The sequence below is a fragment of the Homarus americanus genome, unplaced genomic scaffold, assembly GCF_018991925.1.
Source record: "Homarus americanus isolate GMGI-L3 unplaced genomic scaffold, GMGI_Hamer_2.0 scaffold42643, whole genome shotgun sequence".
In the NCBI taxonomy this organism is placed as follows: domain Eukaryota; kingdom Metazoa; phylum Arthropoda; class Malacostraca; order Decapoda; family Nephropidae; genus Homarus; species Homarus americanus.
In genome coordinates, this window is record NW_024747582.1 from 620,992 (window position 1) to 646,155 (window position 25,164).

A 25,164-nucleotide genomic window follows, 5' to 3' on the forward strand; every position below is an offset into this window, starting at 1 on the left:
AGTACTGCATAATTTCCTATTTATTTTCAGCGTATCTATCTAACCGCCTGTTTCATGTTCCGTACAAGTGTTTTCTTTAAAATAATAATAATAATTACTTACGTATATATTCCTTCATCTGGGGATCCAATGTGGTTATCATGGTATCCATTGAAGTCTTTGCTCTCTCAGCAACACGGTGACCCACACTCGATACTGTGCCACGAATCCAGCCAAACCAGCCATTTCCTCCAGGCTTCCCTGATGGTCCACCTACACCGGGTGAACCAAGGTCAACAGAAGCATCTACACTACCTTGACTGTGGGGAGGATAAGCAGATCCATAGCTTACACTATTTCCAAAAAAATCTACATAAGGTGGACTACCATAAGGTTGTTCCCTAGAGTGGTAAGTCCCTTCAACAGTTGAATGTGGGTATTGGTGACTATGAGATTTACTAATAGCAGAAGAAGCTGCTTGCTCTTGTTGGACAACCAAGCAAGGTGGTGTTGGGGGAGGTGGTGGATTATGCATTGGGTTACCAGGTATATACACTGGGTAGCTGTGGTGGCGCAAGTGACCTTTTGTAACCAGAGATATAGTCTCCTGTTGCCTAGAGAGCACAAAAAGTTTTCACTTTAGGGATTTGTCATTAATTTATATCAGCTGAAAAAATCATACAAGACACATACACACACTGCCCACCCGGGCCACCGGTCTGGGGGCCAAAATGTAATAATAATGCACAGTAAAAAAAGTACCACACGGATTATGTGCGAGGCAATATGACACCACGGACGAGGGATAGTGGAATATGTGTGTTGTTGTACTGTGGTGGTAGTTCTGCTTTCCCTGCCTGAAGGTCTCCTCACATATCTGCTCCTAATGACATATCCTGCCATGTATATAGTTGATGGCATAACTGAATATGAACACCTTCTTACACTGATGATTCTACTCTTCACTCTTCTTCACATTTTTCCCTTCCCCTTAATTCTCAAACTAGATCTGTTTCTAGAGCTGATATCATTACATCTATCAAAGCGGATCTGTGCAGCATCTCTGAATGGGGAGGTAGAAACTTGGTTAAATTCATTAGTAATAAAACTCAGTATTTACCAATAACACTATCCAAATGAGATGATCTCCCACCAATCACATTTCAGGACACTATCATTCTGCCAAATTCTAAAATAGATATGCCAGGCCTCACCATTTCCTCTAATATGTTATGGAAGCCACACATCCTCAACAATGCTAAAGCTGCCTCCCAAAAGCTGGGAATGCTGTACAGATGCCATAGCTACTTCACTCCTGAGCAGTTGCTTCAAGTATATAAGGGATTCATTGGTCCTAACTTGGAGTACTGCTCTCATATCTGGGGTGGCTCTTCAACTGTTAGATAGGGTGGAATCAAGGGCATTTCGTCTTACAGTAAAAGTCCAAAAATCCGGATGCCAAAAATCCGGACCACCCGAGAATCCGGACTTTTGGAAAACTAATTTTTTTTTTTTTTTTAGCGGGCTTTTGTGTGTATGTGAGCATGCGTGAGCGCCACAGCTGCACAGCGACAACAAGCGACCACGTGATCTCCACTTTAAAACGAGCAATCAAACTGTGACAACGTACCGTATATACTCATCTATAAACTCCCCCTCGTTTATCTGTCGACCCTGATTTTTTGACCAAGAAATCGTTAATTTATGATATTCCTCGTTTATAGTTCGACCCACGTTTTTGAGGGTAAGCGAACAACAAAACCTTCAGTAAAAACGCTCTACATCCTATAAACTGAAACACGAGTGCCCAAGGCAAATTGTTTACCATTTATTATTACAACACTTTACACTGAAATGCGGGTAGTTTCAACAAAAATATTATATATTTCCATTCAAGTATTTATTCAAGTCAATTAGGAGGGAATATTATTGTAATACAACAGTTTTTTAACTAAACCATTCAAAAAGTGATTACGGTAACATCTTTTGAACGAAAGAAAGCGCAAGTCATTGTTTTCGTCACGATTTTATCCCACTTTCCACTGTAATATGTACGTCATTTCAGCAAAAATATCACATTTCCATATTTATTTCTGAGAATATATTCATTCAGTCACAGTTAAGGTAAAATATACTTGTGATGTAATATTTTAATGAAAATACCCGGTATTTAGAAGTACGGTATCGTAGTTTTCTTTTGTTTCAAATTTAATTAACAAAGATTGATGTTTCAAATGTAATGAACAAAAATTTGTGTACCTGTATCTATAAATAAACTTTGAAAAATGAATACTTTATGTTTTACATAGTCCTGTGCATACCATACCATGCATTTGGCTACTTTGGGCTTGCTATGATGACGCAAGAGAACTGCCCTGGCAACTGTAACTGTGGGTCATTTGACCTGTGCCCGGGTGGAATAAAAAATAAAATACTCTGTAAATAAAAATAAATAAATATCTGCACATTTGGTGATGTGTTGATCATTACACAAGTCAACAGACTCCCTGCTCGATACTTTTTTTATCTGTGTGTACACAGTACAGTAGTACAGTGAGTTCTGCTATTACGCGTGTTTTGATAACGCGAATTTGCTCTAACGCGATTTATGAATTAGGAACGATATTTGTATAACGCGAACGCTTGTTTGCTATAACGCGATTTTTGCTTACTATTTCTCCAATTTTGTGGTATTAATTGTGAATATGGTAAAGAAGAATATCTCCAAGAAGCGTTCTGGTGATAGAATTCCCGGTGATGATCGTAAAAGAAAGGATATAACACTTGAAGAGAAGCTCGGTTATCAACCTCAAAATCACCCTTCTCCCCCATCAAGTTACATTCATATTTTTTCAAGGTAAAGTGTTACATTTACTGTATTATTTCATTATTAGATATGAATGTAACATTTATTTAGACTGTGCTATCCTTTGTGTTAGGCTAACTACTAAATTTTTTCGATTTCGAGTAATCTGCACCTAACCCTATTTTCTCCATAAGCCCTGTTATTTCTATTACGCGATTTTCTATAACACGATATTTTACAAGAACACAATTATCGCGTTATAGCAGAACTACCTGTATAGGAATTACTCATGGCTTTTACATTTAGAGTATGTAAATATATTTGGGGACTGAAAACTTAGATTTTATCATTTACAATCAGTCTACCTATACATTTTAAGCTGACCTGAGATATCTTTAACTTAACATAAGCCACAACAGCAAAAACAACTGGTCTGATCACTTTATTCAGAAAACAGATGGAAATTAGAAAATATTTCAAGTGAAGCACAATTAACCTATTGTAATATTTTTACATGGTTTTATTTGTCATAAATCTTTCTTATAAATTCCTAAAAAATACAAGAAAATTAGTCATGAGGTGAGTGATAAGCTTTGTGCTGTACACTATCACCATACAGAGTGCTTTGGTAAGTCTCAATTCTAAACCAATATGTAAAAATTATCATAATTATGTTACTATATTAGTCAAAATTCTCTAATTATATACAGTATTAAGCATCCACATAATGTTCCTGCTTCAGTATCTGGCAGCAGAACACCTCAGGGAGCCAATCAACAACAAAACTTGTCAGACATCTCCTTGCAATTATTATACTGTATAGAAAAACAAAACAAAAACATGGTGTGATAAATGTCATCACCAGATAATAGACTCACCTTACTGGTGGCTGTGGCTGACTCGTCACTGGGCTCGGGGGTGGAACAAAAGATGGCTCGAGCGTCTGTGTTGAACCAGAGCCGGGAAGTGATGGAGGAGCTGAGGCTGGTGGAGGAGAATGGCCACTTGGAGGAGGAGGTCCCGGGGTTAGACCAAGAGCACTAACTGGGGGTCCAACAGCTGGCGTACCTGCAGGACCGAGGGGCATTGATCCTGGTGATGGGGAATTGGGACTGGGTGGAGGTCCTCTAACAAGAGCACCTGATGATAGAGGGGAGGCTATGAAGGAGGGGAGAGCTGATGGAGGCGCCACATTTGTCAGGACAGAACTGGTGCTTGACGAAGTATCTGTAAGAAGAATTATGAGTCGGACTGTGAATATTTATTGTCGATGGAAATAAATTACAAGTACGTATCAATATAAGTTTCAATTTTGCAGCACACGGTACGTATTCATAAATCATATTCCCCGTATATATTTTAATCAGTACAAAAAATAGCGGTAATTTAACTGGGTAGAAAACAGAGACAATAGATCAAATAACACTCTTAATAAAATACAGCGGTCCCTCAGTTAACGAAATTTTTATGAAATCATGTCAACATGTTTTCTCATACTCACCAGCTGTAGTATTAGTTTGACAATATAGTTATCCGTTTTAGGGCTTAAATTCATTCCCATTTGAGTAAATATCAAGAAGGTTGTACTATTCAATAATTTTCCAAGTTTTATTTTATAATTTTTAGTCATTTTAACACTTATTTAACATAATTGCAGTACAGGAAACTAGTTTTTGGTGCACCAATCAGCCACGTGACTCACCCACCAAGGCCTCAGTTTGTATCTCTAGTCAGTGGAGGTAACATCTTGCTTGTGGCTCTCTTGAACATAAACTATTTTTATGTTTTTACAGTACAATTATTGGTCATTCTGAAATGTATTTTACATATTGACACTATATAGTGCAGTGCAGTGTTGACTTAAAGAAAATAATCTTGAATTACACCAAGAGAACTAAATGTTATGGGTGAAATGACGGCATCAAGCATGGGGTGATTTCTAATCCCCATCATCACCACCATCAACCAGGAGCCTTCTACGTGCACACCTCAAAGTAAATGAACTTTACTGCATTTTTTTTTTTTAATTTGTATGTAAATTTTCGGTGAGCTGGAACCAATTACCCAAAATCCCATTGAAACAATGGTTTCGGTTTACGAAATTTTCGGGTAACGAACGACCTTCTGGAACGGATTGTGTTCGTTAACCGAGGGACCACCGTACTGTACATACATACCAATATTTTCAAAAATTTGCAGTCAAGAAAAGAAAAAATTGTCTCACTTTCATTTATCAGTGAAAATCCTTTAGTTAAAAATTTTTCTTTCATTAATTTTTTCACAAGTACTGTAATAATGAAGAATACAGAGGGACCCCCCAAATTCGCTGGGGATAGGTTCTCAAAATGGCCGTGAATCGCCAAATCCGCGAATAACATTTGCGGACCAGGAAGTGGGTTACAGTTTTACTCGTGTACAAAGAAATGTATATTCCCTTTATGTGTTTGCCCTTAGGACAATTATTTCCTTTACCTGTATTGTAAATATGTCTGTGTGTGTGTGTGTGTGTGTGTGTGTGTAGACACACACACACACACAAAACACATACAAATAAGTAATAATTGGAAAATCCTCTCACAATTAATCAGAAATAAATTTATTAAAAATGTGAGTCTATCCTCAAGTCCGTGCTTTATTAATAATGTAATAAAGTACGGACTTGAGGGGAGACTGTCACACTTTTAATAAATTTGTTTGATTAATTGTGAGAGGATTTTCCAATTATCATTTATTTGTGTGTGTTTTGTGTGTGTGTGTGTGTGTCTCTACACGCATACATTTACAATACTTCCCAAGCTCACCTATGCCTCCCCCACCTGGTCTTCCTCCCTAAATGCCACACAACGTAAACACCTAGAAAAAGTGCAAAAGAGGGCATGCAAGATTATTCTCTCCCCTTCCTACTCCACATATCAAGAAGCGCTCAACACACTGACCCTTTCGACTCTCACTGACCATCACCACGGCCTCATCTGCAAATTTGGTAAGAAGCTTCTACACCATCCCCGACACCGGCCCCTACTACCACCTAAGATCCCCTGTCCGAGAATTGCTGTTCGACACCACAACCGCATCCAGCCCATACGTGCACGAACTGATCGCTATAAGAACAGCCCAGTCCCAACCATTGTAAAAATTATCAATAACATGTAATAAATCAGTGTATTCACTCCCAGTAAACACTGCTCCCTACACTGTCACTATGTTGAAATGAACTGTAGTTTGAGCTGATCCCCATCTAAGTTACTATATGTCTTATTTGTGTCACTTATGTCACTTGTATATTATTTGTAATTCGTAACCCATTCCCCAAATATGTAACTGTATATTTTCAGCCTTCTGGCTGCCAAGCTCTTTCAATAAACCGTTAATTATTATTATTATTATTATTATTATACAGGTAAAGGAAATTATTGTTTCTAGAATGAATGGCTCCCTGCCCAGCCGCAAAATGCTGGCAACTTTAAAACTACCCACAGACATTCTTGGGTACATCCAGGGTGTCATCCACCAATAATAGAGGACTGCAAATTAAAAATCCGCAAACTTGGGGGGGGGGGGAGGGGAGGAGGGGGGGCTGTACTGAATTTTTCTATCAATATTCTTACTAATTTCAGCACCTTATTTAATTATTCTCTTACACTCACAATGTCTACAAGTAAACAGGCTGTCTGACAAGAGGCTACATAACAACTCTCTCATACACAGCATAATAACTGCACAATACAAAATGGTACTTGTTTACTGGGTACAAGATACACTTCGATTTATACAACATACAACATTTGATAAGATACACTGTATTACATGATGCTACAGGTACAGTCAAGTATTTCATACTGTACAGGGTATTACACAATACTACACTACTACAGGTACAGTCCAGTATTTTCACCAACCAAGGAGGAGGTAAAAAAACACTATAGCACTTACTAATATACATTATAGAAATACATACTCAATAGTGTATGCATATACACACATGTTAGAAGACAGAACTTTACCAGATGTATTTTCCATAAAAGTTGGCAGAAGTGGAGATGAACGGTGAGTGACTCTATCAAACACATCCTGTGCCTGGTGTATCATGTCTTGAGCGTTCATACTTCTTGTTTATTAAGCCACAGTTTCCAAGTTTAAAGCAAATCACCTCAATGTCCTGAGAAATTATATAATTCTGATAATTTCTTAACCTTACTGAATACAAGTTGAACTATACAGCCAAACCTCCATATAATGGACTTGTATCCCATATAATACATATCTAACAGACCCTCGATATAACAGACTCTACTCTACTCTTCATATAATCCATTAAATAGAGGTTTCATGTTCCTTCACCCTGACTACTGTACAGTACTTACATATTAATAACTTCTTTAAAAATGGTCTTCTCTCATTGGTATAAAGAATTTAAGACTCCAGGTACAGCACTTATGCCCAGTACAGTAGCTGGCACATTTTGTGAAATGTGGCAACTCTGATTACACTGTATTAAAACTTCTGTAATGGCCTGAGGAAACCTCGCGATAGTAGTCAGACTAAGGATGCTAGATAAGTATTCCACAGGGTTGCCACATCTCACAAAACATGCGAGCCACTGTACATATATCATCTCCAAGCTCTCCAGTGAGTAATTAAACCACTGTACTATACACTCACCACAAAAGGTTCTCGAATGCTCTACAATATGACAAAATGAACGAGGAATCTGAACATTGCTCTTTGAGGAAGTTTTATTGCAAATTAAATTACTTATTTTCACCTGTAAGATGAGCAACATACATTATTAGGAAACATTAGGTCGCTTCACACATCCAGGCATACCAACCATTCTGAGATGATAGGAGCCACAATGCTCATTCTGAAATCTGTCGTACCCAGCTGTAGGAGAACTTTTTGTTCCTCAGTGTCTTATATCTGTTATTAATAATCAATTCAGTCTCTGAGGTTGTCTACTGCCAGAGTAAAACTCATACACCAACTCATAAATCTTCAGCATGTGAATTAACTATGTCACCGAGTTGTATGTTTGACACTGTACAGTCTCTTGGGTTGGCTAAACTGCTCTAAAACATGCAAACTCTCTCGCAAAAGAGTTATATTAGTGGGAAACATCTTTAAGTATAAATTTATTTCATGAAAAATATAGCGGTAAGAATATCCTAAACGACACTTGGTCATATATGGTCTGCTAATTAAAGTAAACTCTCTCCCATACACAAGAGCAGAGGTTTTGGGCTAGAATTCATTTGTAATGTGGACAAAAGTTCGCTCCCAGCGGTCAAACTCAATCATGATAATGAGTCTCTCAACTGACTTACCCTGACTTTCATCTCATTGGGGTCGATACCGTTTCATATTGGGCGGGAGCGAACTTTTGACTCCGACTGTACACACAAACTATACAAACCCTAAGGTCACTATTAAAACTGTGATCTTAATTATTACCATAGCCATATGCCTGTTTAAGTGAGATGCAACAATATTTCAATGGGCCAAGAACTATTATCAATGCATGCAATGAATACGACCTGGAATAATACTTAATTAATGTTCACCTCAATAATACAACAAATCAAATACTGTGCTGTAATGGAAAGCACAGGAGAGCCAAAACACATTCAGTAAAATATAAAAGTCATATTCAACTACAAAATCACCTCATTCATACATAATTTTTTTCTTTGGTCATTACAGTTACAGTCAAATATTACAGCACAAGTGTCACAGGAATTTAACCTTGTTTGAAAAAGCACAAATATGTATCATAAAGTCCTGGGTAGTCTCACTGGCATCTGTAGCTACTGAGTGAAGCAGAGTGAGAACACAAGGTGGTGAGTGAGGTGAGGAAGCCATATAAAGAGCAGGAGCTGACCTAATTGTTTCAGTGAATTACAATTCATAACTGTTACCACAAGCAGTAATGAGTAGGATGACATAAACAAACATTATGTTAGGCTGTAAGTCAGGTCATGTTTATTGGGCGTGCCTGACTGTATATAAAGTATTGAGATGGTGGAGAGACCCAGAGGAGGTTGGGGTCTTGGGTGTTAGTAAGGGGAGCTTGTTTGTGTATAAACACCTGACACAGCTAAGTCGGCCAGCCAGGGCTGGGCATGTGACGCTGGGCAGGGACTGGCACTGTAGCTATCCCCATCATAGAGGCAACACCTCCTAACCTGTTTCTCTTGAGACTTTCAACACGTATGTTTAACTTGTACTTAAGTTTACACGGGTAGACTGTGTCCACTGCATCGGTTATCATTGTGACAACATAGAAATATGGCAACTTAAGTATTCATTATAAGTGTTAAAACTAGACTAATTACATAGCTGTCATTGTTACCTCGGTATGTGAATATATATTAGACTAGACATTTATGCATGATTGCCTATGTATGATTTATCTGAAATACTAAAATGAATTGTATTCAACAAGTTTGACCGAATTACAACGTTCAAGTTTAACGTAAAGAGTCTGATTAACCTTTCAACACCCGGAAGGCGCTTACAATAACCAGTGATTTACTTGCATATATATATATATATATATATATATATATATATATATATATATATATATATATATATATATATATATATATATATATATATATATATATATATATATATATATATATATATATATATATATATATATATATATATATATATATATATATATATATATATATATATATATATATATATATATATATATATATATATATATATATATATATATATATATATATATATATATATATATATATATATATATATATATATATATATATATATACACACACACATCTTGATAAAATTACATGGGGGAAAAACGGAGCACCTTAGCTTTCGTCTTTATTCAAGACATCTTCAGAGGCAACTGGATTACATGGACAGAGAGAGGCTTAAATATATAGGGTGACCTTATTAAACATGAGGTCAGGTCATAATGATGTCATCCACTAATCCCCACACCAACACACACGTAGAGGAGCTTAAGAGAAGGGGGCGACGTGACTAGTCAGGTCAGGTCAAAAATAAGGGACCCACTAAATAACTATCCTACATCTAGATCCAAGGTTTTCAAAGCATTTTTAACCTTGGGCCACTGACAAATAAATTTATGTAACATATTATCAGTTTTGAACTGACCATCACTTAGGTTTATTGAGTTTAATTCCTTAATCAACTAGCTTCAACCAGAAATCTTTCTGTGACACAGGATGATTTGAATACTTCAAAGCTTTTTTCCCAAGCAATGGGATGATTATTATTCCTAACATGAACGAACAGGGCACTGCTTTCAGATGCTGTTCTGATATTGTACTTATGTTGTTTGATTCTGAGCTGCAATGTTTTTCCTGTCTGTCCTACATAATTACCATTACATTTGCTACATGGAATAGAATAAACACTTCCATTTATAAAATATTCTTAAGTGTAGGAATTTGCCTGGTTTGAGAGGTAGACAGTTTCATACACTTTTTATCGAATCACCTGGAGTCTACCAAAATGTCAATTTTTACTGCTATGTTCTTAAGATGTCTGCGTATTTGTGACGCTGAATTTATTGATGATGAATTGAAACATATTCGTTCCATTGCACAAAAACTTGGGTACCCTTCTGTGTTTGTTGATCGTTGTTTTAAAAGGGCTAAAAAATCCTTTCATTCCTCTCAAACCAGGCAAATTCCCACACTTAAGAATATTCTGACTCTGCCCTATCGTAATGAATTTGTCCTGTTAATTCGGTCCCTCAAACTACTAAATATATATATATATATATATATATATATATATATATATATATATATATATATATATATATATATATATATATATATATATATATATATATATATATATATATATATATATATATATATAAAGCTAACTTCTCCAAATGTTAATAAGAAAATGAATACAATTATTATGTCCTTTTTAACATTACTGTAATCACAATAATGAAGGAAACAAAATATAAGATACATTTTGGAGCCAACAGTGTATGGCTAGTAGAACTGTACTGAACTAGCCAACAGTGTATGGCTAGTAGAACTGTACTGAACTAGCCAACAGTGTATGGCTAGTAGAACTGTACTGAACTAGCCAACAGTGTATGGCTAGTAGAACTGTACTGAACTAGCCAACAGTGTATGGCTAGTAGAACTGTACTGGACTAGCCAACAGTGTATGGCTAGTAGGGCTGTGCTGGACTGGCCAACAGTGTGTGGCTAGTAGGGCATACTGGACTAGCCAACAGTGTATGGCTAGTAGAACTGTACTGGACTAGCCAACAGTGTATGGCTGGTAGAACTGTACTGGACTAGCCAACAGTGTGTGGCTAGTAAAACTGTACTGAACTAGCCAACAGTGTATGGCTAGTAGAACTGCACTGGACTAGCCAACAGTGTATGGCTAGTAGAACTGTACTGAACTAGCCAACAGTGTATGGCTAGTAGAACTGTACTGGAATAGCCAACAGTGTATGGCTAGTAGAACTGCACTGGACTAGCCAACAGTGTATGGCTAGTAGAACTGTACTGAACTAGCCAACAGTGTATGGCTAGTAGAACTGTACTGGACTAGCCAACAGTGTATGGCTGGTAGAACTGTACTGGACTAGCCAACAGTGTATGGCTAGTAGAACTGTACTGAACTACCCAACAGTGTATGGCTAGTAGAACTGTACTGGACTAGCCAACAGTGTATGGCTGGTAGAACTGTACTGGACTAGCCAACAGTGTATGGCTAGTAGAACTGTACTGAACTAGCCAACAGTGTATGGCTAGTAGAACTGCACTGGACTAGCCAACAGTGTATGGCGAGTAGAACTGTACTGGACTAGCCAACAGTGTGTGGCTAGTAAAACTGTACTGAACTAGCCAACAGTGTATGGCTAGTAGAACTGCACTGGACTAGCCAACAGTGTATGGCTAGTAGAACTGTACTGAACTAGCCAACAGTGTATGGATAGTAGAACTGTACTGAACTAGCCAACAGTGTGTGGCTAGTAAAACTGTACTGAACTAGCCAACAGTGTATGGCTAGTAGAACTGCACTGGACTAGCCAACAGTGTATGGCTAGTAGAACTGTACTGGACTAGCCAACAGTGTATGGCTAGTAAAACTGTACTGAACTAGCCAACAGTGTATGGCTAGTAGAACTGTACTGGACTAGCCAACAGTGTATGGCTAGTAGAACTGTACTGGACTAGCCAACAGTGTATGGCTGGTAGAACTGTACTGGACTAGCCAACAGTGTATGGCTAGTAGAACTGTACTGGACTAGCCAACAGTGTATGGCTAGTAGAACTGTACTGGAATAGCCAACAGTGTATGGCTAGTAGAACTGCACTGGACTAGCCAACAGTGTATGGCTAGTAGAACTGTACTGAACTAGCCAACAGTGTATGGCTAGTAGAACTGTACTGGACTAGCCAACAGTGTATGGCTAGTAGAACTGTACTGAACTAGCTAACAGTGTATGGCTAGTAGAACTGTACTGGACTAGCCAACAGTGTATGGCTAGTAGAACTGTACTGGACTAGCTAACAGTGTATGGCTAGTAGAACTGTACTGAACTAGCTAACAGTGTATGGCTAGTAGAACTGTACTGGACTAGCCAACAGTGTATGGCTAGTAGAACTGTACTGAACTAGCTAACAGTGTATGGCTAGTAGAACTGTACTGAACTAGCCAACAGTGTATGGCTAGTAGAACTGTACTGAACTAGCCAACAGTGCATGGCTAGTAGAACTGTACTGGACTAGCCAACAGTGTATGGCTAGTAGAACTGTACTGAACTAGCCAACAGTGTATGGCTAGTAGAACTGTACTGAACTAGCCAACAGTGTATGGCTAGTAGAACTGTACTGAACTAGCCAACAGTGTATGGCTGTAGAACTGTACTGAACTAGCCAACAGTGTATGGCTAGTAGAACTGTACTGGACCAGCCAACAGTGTATGGCTAGTAGAACCTGTACTGACCAGCCAACAGTATAGTGGTGAACTGTACTGAATAGCCAACAGTGTATGGCTAGTAGAACTGCACTGATAGCAGTGTATGGCTAGTAGAACAGTACTGAACTAGCCAACAGTGTATGGCTAGTAGAACTGTATTCGGACCAGCCAACAGTGTATGGCTAGTAGAACTGTATCGAACTAGCCAACAGTGTGGCTAGTAGAACTGCACTGGACTAGCCAACAGTGTATGGCTAGGTAGAACCACCGAACTAGCCAACAGTGTATGGCTGGTAGAACTGTACTGACTAGCCAACAGTGTATGGCTGGTAGAACTGTACTGAACCAGCCAACAGTGTAAGGCTAGTAGAACTGTACTGACTAGCCAACAGTGTGGCTGGTAGAACTGTACTGAACTAGCCAACAGTGTATGGCTAGTAGAACGGCACTGGACCAGCCAACATGCATGGCCAGTAGAACCAGTACTGGACCAGCCAACAGTGCGGCTGGCAGAACTGTACTGAACCAGCCAACAGTGTATGGCTAGTAGAACTTGACTGGACGCCAACAGTGGCTACAGAACTGTACTGAACCAGCCAACAGTGTATGGCTGGTAGAAACAGTACTGAACCAGCCAACAGTGTATGGCTGGTAGAACTGTACTGAACTAGCCAACAGTGTATGGCTAGTAGAACAGACTCGACCAGCCAACAGTGTATGGCTAGTAGAACTGTACTGAACTAGCCAACAGTGTATGCTAGTAGAACTGTACTGGACTAGCCAACAGTGTATGGCTAGTAGAACTGCACGGACTAGCCAACAGTGTATGGCTAGTAGAACTGTACTGAACTAGCCAACAGTAGGCTATTAGTAGAACTGTACTGAACTAGCCAACAGTGTATGGCTAGTAAAATTATACTGAACAGCCAACAGTGGGCTAGTAGAACTGCACTGACTGAACAACAGTGTATGGCTAGTAGAACTGCACTGACCAGCCAACAGAGTATGGCTAGTAGAACTGTACTGAACTAGTCAACAGTGGTACTAGTAGAACTGTACTGGACTAGCCAACAGTGTGTGGCTAGTAGAACTGTACTGGACTAGCCAACAGTGTATGGCGAGTAGAACTGCACCGACTAGCCAACAGTGTATGGCTAGTAGAACTGCACTGGACTAGCCAACAGTGTGTGGCTAGTAGAACTGTACTGAACTAGCCAACAGTGCATTACAGAGACGTAACCAACCGCCCAAGCAGCTAACAAGCCCATACAGTTTCATTATAGTACATACATATACAGTGGGGTATGCTATAACGAACGGATCCTACTACGAATATTCCTAATCGAACGGTTTTACCTATAAAATTGAGAATGCTATAACGAACGAAACTCCTACAACGAACATTATTTTAATTTTTTTTTCTAATTTATTGTTTTTTTATTACAAATATTAATGATATTCTTTATTTCAGGGGTTTAGATGCATATTTATGCACTTTTTTACAATTTTTACAATTTTATATTATATTTTCTAGTGTTAAGTGGTTGTATTTGGGGGCCTGGAACGGATTAATCCTATAACGAACGAATGCTATAACGAACACGGTTCTAGAACCAATTAGATTGCTATAGTATACCCCACTGTATATACATCTTTTCCTTGTTTTAGCCACAATCAATGGTAACATCACCTCAAGTCAGAATTAATGGTAGCCAATACCCCCTGTACAGGTGAGAGACAATTACTGGCCAAATATTAAAGACAAACCCAGTGATTAATGAGATATGTAATACAAGGTAATGATATTTACCTGCAACCAAGAGACTGGTCATCTTCTTGTCCACAATTTCAAAGTCTCCATTGCTGTCTTCCTGCATCATTGCCTTTCAAGCTATCCTGTGTATACAAAAATAATTCACAAACATGTTCATAAGCAAATATAATGCAGGTTTTCTCACCCCACAAAGGATTATTATTCATTAACCTATAAATTAGTCTTGTCTAATTTTCGTCAATACTTAACTTGATAGCCACAGCTGCTAACCTTACGCCCGGGTTATTGTGCCGCTGGCAGTACCCCCATCCGGGGGTAACTCGAGAAAAATCAAAACTTTTCCAAAAAATTTTTAAATATATATATATATATATATATATATATATATATATATATATATATATATATATATATATATATATATATTATATATATATATATATATATATATATATATATATATATATATATATATATATATATATATATATATATATATATATATATATATATATATATATATATATATAAAAAAAGGAAGAATTCACAAAGCCTTGGAACCGTTTTTCTTTCCTTGTGGTTACACATATACCTAATCATGCACCACAGTGATTTATTGCATATATATATATATATATATATATATATATATATATATATATATTGACTCTCTATAAACTTCTCAAGTGCACGGAGGAGGGAGAAATATAGGACAGTTGACGCTAGTGGTCACCTACACACTTACCAGCTATTTTTAGCTCGCCTATGTGTCCAAGTATGGCCAATAATACTGTGCATATATTTAATGATTCAATACTTATTTGCTATAAATAATTCATTTAGAATATTTTATTTGCATTCTTTTTCATAAAAAGTTCTTGGCAACACTCACCAGTTGGTCACCAGTCTGTCTTGGTGTGTGGAAAGCAAGTAATGCATAAAATAATAATAATTCCACAAACAAATACATTTATACCATAATCATAGCATTATTTTACAGTAATACAACTACACCATTTAGCAATATTACTTTGATACAACACGATAAAATAGACAAACAATGAAAATGGAACAAACAAAAGTAGGTAATTTTGTCCAGGAAACTTCCCTGTGGCTGGTGTGGTGGGCAAATAGTCGCATTGAACTGAGAACCGCTACTGGCCATTTAAACACTGACGAATAGGCGACGTCTGGAATGTCACCAGAGGGGTTGCCTCAGTATGTCACCCGGGTAAGCAGGGGCGCCTCATATGTGACCTGGAAAGTAGACGGATGCCCGGGTGTCACCAAAGTAGGGCGTCTCAGTGTCACCCGGGTGTGCTAGACGGGTCTCAGTATGTCACCCGGGGTATGCTAGTGGAGCCTCAGTATGTCACCCAGAGTAGTGGGGCGTTGCTCAGTATGTCACCGGGGTGTGAAGCCGGCCTCAGCATGTCACCGGGTGTGCTAGACAAGGGGTCTCAGCATGTCACCCAGGGTGCTAGGACGGGGTCTCAGTATGCCCGGGGTGTGCTAGTAGGCCTCAGCATGTCACCCGGGTGTGCTATGTCCAGTATGTCACCCAGAGTAATGGGCGCCTCAGTATGTCACCCGGGTGTGCTAGACGGGCGTCTCAGTATGTCACCCGGGGTGGCGATGCGGCTCAGTATGTCACCCGGGTGTGCTAGTGGGCGTCTCAGTATGTCACCAGAGTAGCTGGGCCCCAGTATGTCACCCGGGTGTGCTAGGGAAGGCCTCAGTATGTCACCCGAGGTGTGCTAGTCATGTCTCAGTATGTCACCCGGGTGTAAAGTAGTTACGCCCCAGTATGTTGACCTGGGGTGTGATAGCTGAGGTCTCAGTATGTCACCCTAAAGTGAATGGCGTCCCAGTATGTCAAATTCAAAGTAGTGCCCTCAGTATGTCACCCGGTGTGCATAGTCGGCTGCCTCAGTATGTTGACCTGGGGTGTGCTAGTCGGGCGTCTCAGTATGTCACCGGGTGTGCTGGAAGCGCTTCTCAGTATGTCACCGGGTGTGCTAGTCGGGCGCTCTCAGTATGTTGACCTGGGGTGTGCTATATTCGGGTGTCTCCAGTATGTCACCGGGTGTGCTATGTCGGTGTCTCAGTATGTCACCGGGTGTGCTAGTCGGGCGTCTCAGTATGTCACCGGGGTGTGCTATCGGCGTCTCAGTATGTTGACCCGGGGTGGTCGGGCGTCTCAGTATGTCACCGGGGTGTGCTATCGGGTGTCTCAGTATGTCACCGGGGTGTGCTAGTCGGGCGTCTCAGTATGTCACCGGGTGTGCTAGTCGGGCGTCTCAGTATGTTGACCTGGGGTGTGATAGTCGGGCGTCTCAGTATGTCACCGGGGTGTGCTAGTGGGCGTCTCAGTATGTCACCGGGGTGTCTAGTCGGCGTCTCAGTATGTCACCGGTGTGCTAAGCGGGCGTCTCAGTATGTTGACCTGGTGTGCTAGTCGGGCGTCTCAGTATGTCACCAGGTGTGCTAGTGGGGCGTCTCAGTATGTCACCGGGTGTGCTAGTCGGGCGTCTCAGTATGTCACCGGGTGTGCTAGTCGGGCGTCTCAGTATGTTGACCTGGGGTGTGCTAGTCGGGCGTCTCAGCATCACCGGGTGCTAGATGGCGTCTCAGTATGTCACCTGGGGTGTGCTAGTCGGCGTCTCAGTATGTTGATCTGGGGTGTGCTAGTGGGGCGTCTCAGTATGTCACCGGGGTGTGCCAGACGGGCGTCTCAGTATGTCACCAGGGGTGTGCTAGACAGGCGTCTCAGTATGTCACCGGGTGTGCTAGTGGGGCGTCTCAGTATGTCACCGGGTGTGCTAGTCGGGCGTCTCAGTATGTCACCAGGGTGTGCTAGTGAGGGCGTCTCAGTATGTCACCGGGGTGTGCTAGTGAGGCGTCTCAGTATGTCACCGGGTGTGCTAGTCGGGCGTCTCAGTATGTTGACCTGGGGTGTGCTAGTCGGGCGTCTCAGTATGTCACCGGGGTGTGCTAGTCGGGCGTCTCAGTATGTCACCGGGGTGTGATAGTCGGGCGTCTCAGTATGTCACCGGGGTGTGCTAGTGGGGCTCTCAGTATGTCCGAGGTGTGATAGTCGGGCGTCTCAGTATGTCACCGGGGTGTGATAGTCGGGCGTCTCAGTATGTCACCGGGTGTGCTAGGCTGGAGGCGTCTCAGTATGTCACCGGGGTGTGCTAGTGGGGCGTCTCAGTATGTCACCGGGTGTGATAGTCGGGCGTCTCAGTATGTCACCGACGTGATAGTCGGCGTCTCAGTATGTCCGGGGGTATCTAGTGGGGCGTCTCAGTATGTCACCTGGGGTGGCTAGTCCGGGCGTCTCAGTATGTCACCGGGTGTGATAGTGTCAGGCGTCTCAGAGTATCACCGGGGTGTGCTAAACAGGCGTCTCAGTATGTCACCCGGGTGTGCTAGTGGGGCGTCTCAGTATGTCACCAGGGTGTGCTAGTCGGCGTCTCAGTATGTCACCGGGGTGTGCTAGTGGGGCGTCTCAGTATGTCACCAGGGGTGTGCTAGTCAGGCGTCTCAGTATGTGACCTGGGGTGTGCTAGTGGGGCGTCTCAGTATGTCACCAGGGTGTGCTATGTGGCGTCTCAGTATGTCACCGGGTGTGCTAGTGGGCGTCTCAGTATGTCACCGGGTGTGCTAAACGGGCGTCTCAGTATGTCACCCAGGGTGTGCTAGTCGGGCGTCTCAGTATGTCACCGGGTGTGCTAGTCGGGCGTCTCAGTATGTCACCCGGAGTGTGCTAGTGGGGCGTCTCAATGTCACCCGGGGTGTGATAATCGAGGCGTCTCAGTATGTCACCAGGGTGTGATGTCGGCGTCAGTATGTCCGGGTGTGCTAAACAGTCTCAGTATGTCACCGGGGTGTGCTAGTCTGGGCGTCTCAGTATGTCACCCGGGTGTGATAGTCGGGCGTCTCAGTATGTCACCGGGGTGTGATAGTCGGCGTCTCAGTATGTCACCGGGGTGTGCTAATGGGCGTCTCAGTATGTCACCGGGTGTGCTAGTCGGGCCTCTGTATGTCACCCGGGTGTGATAGTCGGCGTCTCAGTATGTCACGGTGTGCTAAACGAGCGTCTCAGTATGTCACCCGGGTGTGCTAGTGGGCGTCTCAGTAGTACCAGGGGTGTAGTCGGCGTCTCAGTATGTCACCCGGGTGTGCTAGTGGGGCGTCTCAGTATGTCACCAGGGGTGTGCTAGTCGGGCGTCTCAGTATGTTGACCTGGGGGTGTGCTATTAGGCGTCTCAGTATGTCACCCGGGTGTGCTAAGGCGTCTCAGTATGTCACCCGGGGTGTGCTAGGCAGGCGTCTCAGTATGTTGACCTGGGGTGTGCTACTCGGGCGTCTCAGTATGTTGACCTGGGGTGTGCTAGTGGGCGTCTCAGTATGTCACCGGGGGTGCTAGGCGGGCGTCTCAGTATGTTGACCTGGGGTGTGCTAGTCGGGCGTCTCAGTATGTTACCCGGGTGTGCTAGTGGGGCGTCTCAGTATGTCACCGGGGTGTGCTAATTGGGCGTCTCAGTATGTCACCCGGGGTGTGCTAGTGGGGCGTCTCAGTATGTCACCCGGGGTGTGCTAGTGGGGCGTCTCAGTATGTCACCCGGGGTGTGCTAGTGGGGCGTCTCAGTATGTCACCTGGGGTGTGCTAGTGGGGCGTCTCAGTATGTCATCCGGGACGTAAGGGTTAAAACAGAGTCCATGGGCTGCATTTTTATAGGTTAGTTCAGGTTAAGTTAAGTTAGGTTAAATTAAGTTAAGTTAGGTTTAGCTAGGTAAGGTATTTAAAGGTTTGTTTGGTGTCTTCAGTTTTTTACCCATAGGTTAGGTTAGGACAGTGTTCAAAATATTAAAATCTGCTGAAATATAACTGAAAAAAACCTAAGGCCATAAACCCAATAATTTTTGTATACATACATACAGAACTACATTACTTTTCCCTTAATAATAAACCAAAAATTACCAAAGGCACATAACAATGGCCAGATCTGAAGACTCAGTCAGATAAATTATGGTGACAATTGTTGTATATACTGTACTGTACATTGAGATGGAAGTCCTTTATATCAACTGGCCCTTCTCTGTTGAGTTAAGAATAAATGTAGTACGTAAACAGGATATTTAACAACGTAATAAACTGCATTGGTTCTCCCGTCATTAACTGAGGCTCATGCAACACATCAGTTTCCTTACTAAATAACATTGATTTCTCGACGGGTGAAGCTAAGGGGCATCTTTACCACTCTAGGTATTGTGTCTAAGTTTTTTTTAAGGTATGAACAGTAATTTTGAGTCGGTAATAACAGGTGCAGTACCGTTAGTGGGTAATGTTCTTCACAGATGTTGTGTTGGCCAGCTGCTGGACTGCCCCGCTGACGTCACCAAATAACCAATGTTAGAATACTACCACGAAAAAAACCATCTGATTTTCCGTTTTTCAGGTGAAATTAACCAAATGAATCTACCGTAGATAATTAAAACTGCCAATTGTTTTTCATGTTAGGTTTCTTTTGCAAAATTTCATTAAAAGGTAAAAGTAAAAGTTAATATTTCTAGTATAATTTTAACATTAACAATTTTGCTTGAGAACATTTTTGAGTTGTATAGCATTTATTGCAGGAAGATAAATAATAATAAACCAATTTCATTAACCCATGATAAATGCGTTGCAAAATACATGATTGATTATTATTATACTGTACAACAATAAGAAAAGCCTGTGGGTTATTTGTCCGGTTGTCGGTTAGGTAGATGGTCTCAGACTAACACCACGAGTCCATAGATTTAGACGAAACTTTGTGGAAACGTTAATTACTATCTATTAAAAAGATAATTGGAAACGATTGCATACACAACCTATTAGAACTTGACTTAACCAACCCAACCAAAAGTAACTTACCAGAAAAACCTTTTAAAACACATCTAACAAAACTCAATAGATTCTCGTTTCCATATACCTCTTTAATAGATTGTAATTAAAGTTTCCACAAAGTTTTGTTTAATTCTATCAACTCCTTCTGGTATTAGTCTAAAAAAACCTACCTAACCAACAACCGGACAAATATCCAGTGTAAAAGAAACAGATTGCCAAAAAAGTGCTAAAAATGCATATGAATACAATCCCTGTATACAAGACTGCCTTTCATCTATTATCAACTCACTCTATCAGTCGGCTTTTTGCAAAATTTATGCAAAGCCTCTGCAACCGAGGAAGGCCACAATTAAAGCTCGTGCCGACTCAATGGATGACAAGCAGCACGTCTCTGGTGTAAGCTTCACTTTTACCCTAATATGTTTCAGGCAGTAGGCCCATCGAAGCCTTGTGCAGTGAGAGACAATGTGGATGTGTAAAGCTACTTACATCACCTACCATATTTCTCACTACTTTTCACTCATTATAATCATACATTTTTTACCATACAGTACTACATACCGGGTTTATAGTCAGCAATTATTTTCAATACTTGTAAGTACAGTCTTTTTTTATAGAAAATTTATGTCTAACTCCAGATACAGTAATATAATACAGCAATGGAGTACAGAAACATACAGTACCCTTATTAGCTTACTAGGGGGTTGTTTAGGGTGCAGAATACCCTTGTGCCGGCCCTCTTCTTTGTTGATAACCCAAAAATGTCTACAAGATATGACCAAGCCTACAAGAGGACCTAAACACAATGGAGCAACACTTACTTCCATCCTCAAAAATGTAGATCTAAGCAACAAAATTACACATAAACCAAGTTGTTATGATAAACACAATATATGAGGCAAACATTGGCATTATGGGCCGATACCACGATAAACAGAACTAAGGGATAACAGCGGCCATATATCAGACTCGCGTATAACTGCTAGCGATTTTATACAACGGCAGAAGGATGGCAAAGCGACGTCAGGCTGATGTATATTAATGATTGTCTTACATTATGGAGCGGGGACTGGGTGTCAGCCAGATTCCAGCATTTGAATACAAATTTTGGGGCATATACTATAAATACAGTACAGTAAACCCTCGATAACTGGGCACATATGGAGCTCTAGTCTTGCCCAATTATCCCAACTTATCGAGGCACTTTACCCCTCCTACAAAAATACAATAAAAAATTATCGACCCATATACTATGTATACATGTAATTACTATACAGGTTGACAATCCCTTATCCGAAATCCTTGGGGCCAGAGGCATTTCGGATTTCGGAATTTTTCGGTTTTCAGAATGGTTAGGTTTTTTTTTTTTTTTTTACTCCTCACTGACCCACATTGGGGCCTGGGAGGCGAAAATATAATAATAATAATAATAATAATAATAATAATAATAATAATAATAATAATAATAATAATAAGTCATAGGTCTAGGTCGTGTTTCTCACTTTTTATCTTTTTTCATTCTTGTAATTCTTTATTTTTATTATTATTATTATTTTATTAATACAGTATTATTGTTATTATTATTATTAATTTTATTATATTTTCTTATTAATATTATTGTTATTTTTATTAATTTATTTTGGTGTATTTTTTATTAAAATTTTTATTTACTATGAATAATTATTATTATTATAATTAGTATTACTATTACATTTTCGCCCCCAGGTCCCGATGTGGGTCAATGATCTATGCCGGGGTGGACTAATCCCTGTGTAACAAAAAAAAACAAAAAAAAATACTCCACAAAAAAACTTTCGGCTTTCAGAGCTTTTCGGTTTTCGGAATTTCAGATAAAGGGTTGTCAACCTGTATATAAAAAAGTAACACTTACCAGCACTAAAGGTGAAGAGTGAAGCATCATGGAAGGTGACACAGAGGCTTGGTAAGTGAATGCAGGTGGCCAGATATATCAATATTTTCTGAGACCATATCCCTGCCCAGTTATATGAAATTCCGAGTTATCAGCTGCCAAGTTATCGAGGGTTTACTGTACCACTAAATAAATAAATTTAACCTCTTGACAGTGTTATATCTCATGACACAAGCAGTCAGCTACAAGAAAGTGTTTTCTTCTTAGGGAATAAAGACACTGTCTGTTTGAAATACAGACATGACCAGCAAGGTACACAGAGGGAGATATTAGTCCTTATACACAGACATGACCAGCAAGGTACACAGAGGGAGATATTAGTCCTTATACACAGACATGACCAGCAAGGTACACAGAGGGAGATATTAGTCCTTATACACAGACATGACCAGCAAGGTACACAGAGGGAGATATTAGTCCTTATACACAGACATGACCAGCAAGGTACACAGAGGGAGATATTAGTCCTTAAATAATATTAGGATAAACAAAACTCCTTCAATATTCAACATTTTATTTTTCACAGTGTAATCATAGTGCTTCGGTTACATGAATTTGCCTGCCTAAAATATACACTTATTGGAAATCTGTTTCAAAAGTTTACATAAGCTTAGGTATAGCTGGTCATTGCCCCTTGAGAGCATCAGAACAGTAATCTACACAGTGTTTCAAACTGCTGTACTTAAAGTGTACCTGATCATATCAACCAAGGGAGCTACCTGGTGACAATAACTTGGTTAATGTTCTCCTTTATAACACTTAAAAGTTTTCTTTATTCAATATTTTTATTTAATGCAATATTTTACATATCCAGTAAGGAAGAGGTTGTCCTGGTAATTTGACAGTTGTGCCAACTTTTCCTGTGCCATTTTTCACACATTTATTTGCACTAAGTCACATATATACATTTTAACTTGAACCCATCAAGTGCCCCCCCCCCCCCAAGGCAAACAGTAAACTGAATGTATCAAATGAAAAAAAGTGTACAAGGTAATAATAACTTGCTAGGGGAGATCACTGTAATTTAGCTTTATCAAGTCACAAGTAGTTGAGTACAGTATACTGTTACAGTAATTCATAAATTACAGGTACAAAACTGTACCTGTAATTTAGAAATATGTTAACCAGTTTCAAGACTTTGAGTGCACCAGATACAGTACCTATGTTATCAATAAACATGGTAACACGTAAATGTTATTTGTTCAGTCTCAATTGTAATATGGCAACATGACATCAACATATAAAATACAATGTGACAAAACAGTGTCAGAGATAAGGCCTTCATTGTGAGAGGTGTGAGCTGCCACACAAGCAGCCATACAAAATGCATGTTTTCAATATTAGAAAACCTAATTTTACATATTTCAAAGATAAATTTGACGTTATAGAACAACTCAACAAAACCACAAAGAAAAATATCAGAACTTTCTTAAGTTAAAACCAAAGCTTCACCGCCACTATTTCTGGTAACATTACCAGAGTTTCTTGCTGCATCTAAGCACTTTCTTTTCACTTCCATGAGCCTGAAAGTCAACAGTGAAAGACTAAATTAATAAAACTGCATTAATTAATACTTTTTATCATCTGGAACACAATCACTGTCTCATTGATCAGTAGACATTCTCTTTCTTCTCATTTGTTTTCAAGTACTGTATCATACAGACAGAAGAAGGTAGCTCTATCATACAGACAGAAGAAGGTAGCTCTATCATACAGACAGAAGAAGGTAGCTCTATCATACAGACAGAAGAAGGTAGCTCTATCATACAGACAGAAGAAGGTAGCTCTATCATACAGACAGAAGAAGGTAACTCTATCATAAGAGTAGAAGGTAATAACATGTCAAGACTAGAGGAGGATCAAGGAAGCAATGCAGGAAATTTTGAAACTCTTTAAATGTCACAGAAAAGTTTTAGGTTGAAGAGTCCTAATGCCTGTCTGTATGGCCAGTAATCTGATATTATCATATAAAGTACAGAAATCCCTTGATAACCAAGGATTTACCAACCACAGTATCCAGGTTTAAGTATCCAAGGGTATCCACAACCACTGCAGGAGACAGCCCAGTGAGGTGGGTGTGTTCACTGACTAAGGTGGTTCATCCTGTAGTATATGTTCCTCAAACAACAATATCTACCTTGTCCGGGTCCTCTCCCTTATCTAACTTCTTTAAATCAATTTGATTACAGTACTGTATTGTTCACACTACAGGTGTTCCTCTACTGATGAATGAGTTGTGTTCCTGAGGCTTGTTCAACTTTACTCTTATATACAATACTAATAATAGGTGGTCTTTTGTTTCTTAAAAGCACCAGTTCTTCTGAAGAATTCACTAGTGCTCAAAATGCTACAAAGTCAGAGACTTGAGAATAAAAATATATACAATAAAAGATCACAAAAAGTGACAGTTCAACTTCTATCATTCACATACCCTAAGTTTTAATACTACCTCTAATTCTCCATCACCATACCCTGTTAAGGATCATGTGCTTAAAAAAATAAAGGTCTTAAATCATTTTTAAAGGCAATCGACTGTACAATCTGGGTGCTGTATAGGAAAAGGATTGGGCTGCAAAAAAACATTCTCATACTGTTATAGGCTCCTTAAGGTGTGAAGGATCATCATTACTATACAAAATCATTTCAGAAAGTGTCGTCAGTGCAATTAATAGGTTGGCCAAATACTTAGGTTCACCAGACATTAGTGTCTTAAAAGTCATTAGACAGAGTTTGAACTCAATCCTTGCTTTAATTGGAAACTAATGTAATTCGATCAAGAATAGGGTAGTGGAAGTCCTCGGTGGGA

At 40.0% G+C, this 25,164-nt stretch overlaps 2 protein-coding genes across 5 annotated transcripts in view; both read right to left on the bottom strand.

Moving 5' to 3' along the window:
* LOC121879664 (protein PRRC1-like) overlaps window positions 1–19,945 on the bottom strand; it is a 33,114-nt gene extending 13,169 nt beyond the window's left edge. Inside the window, exons 1-4 of one of the 2 annotated variants that reach the window (XM_042386354.1) lie at window positions 19,872–19,945; window positions 14,569–14,654; window positions 3,664–4,012; window positions 103–299 (exon numbers count right to left, since the gene is read on the bottom strand). In XM_042386354.1, the coding sequence (XP_042242288.1) occupies window positions 103–299; window positions 3,664–4,012; window positions 14,569–14,638 (616 nt within the window). In that variant the 5' untranslated portion in view covers window positions 14,639–14,654; window positions 19,872–19,945. Of the gene's footprint in view, window positions 1–102; window positions 300–3,663; window positions 4,013–6,789; window positions 6,945–14,568; window positions 14,655–19,871 lie in introns of those variants that run through there. The other variant, XM_042386353.1, reaches the window with a different exon arrangement.
* A 3,427-nt stretch (window positions 19,946–23,372) lies between these two features.
* The window catches only part of LOC121879731 (intraflagellar transport protein 81 homolog), a 29,486-nt gene continuing 27,694 nt past the window's right edge, over window positions 23,373–25,164 (bottom strand). For all 3 annotated transcript variants that reach the window (XM_042386496.1, XM_042386498.1, XM_042386497.1), the window contains one exon: window positions 23,373–23,881. In XM_042386496.1, the coding sequence (XP_042242430.1) occupies window positions 23,788–23,881 (94 nt within the window). In that variant the 3' untranslated portion in view covers window positions 23,373–23,787. The remainder of the gene's footprint in view (window positions 23,882–25,164) is intronic.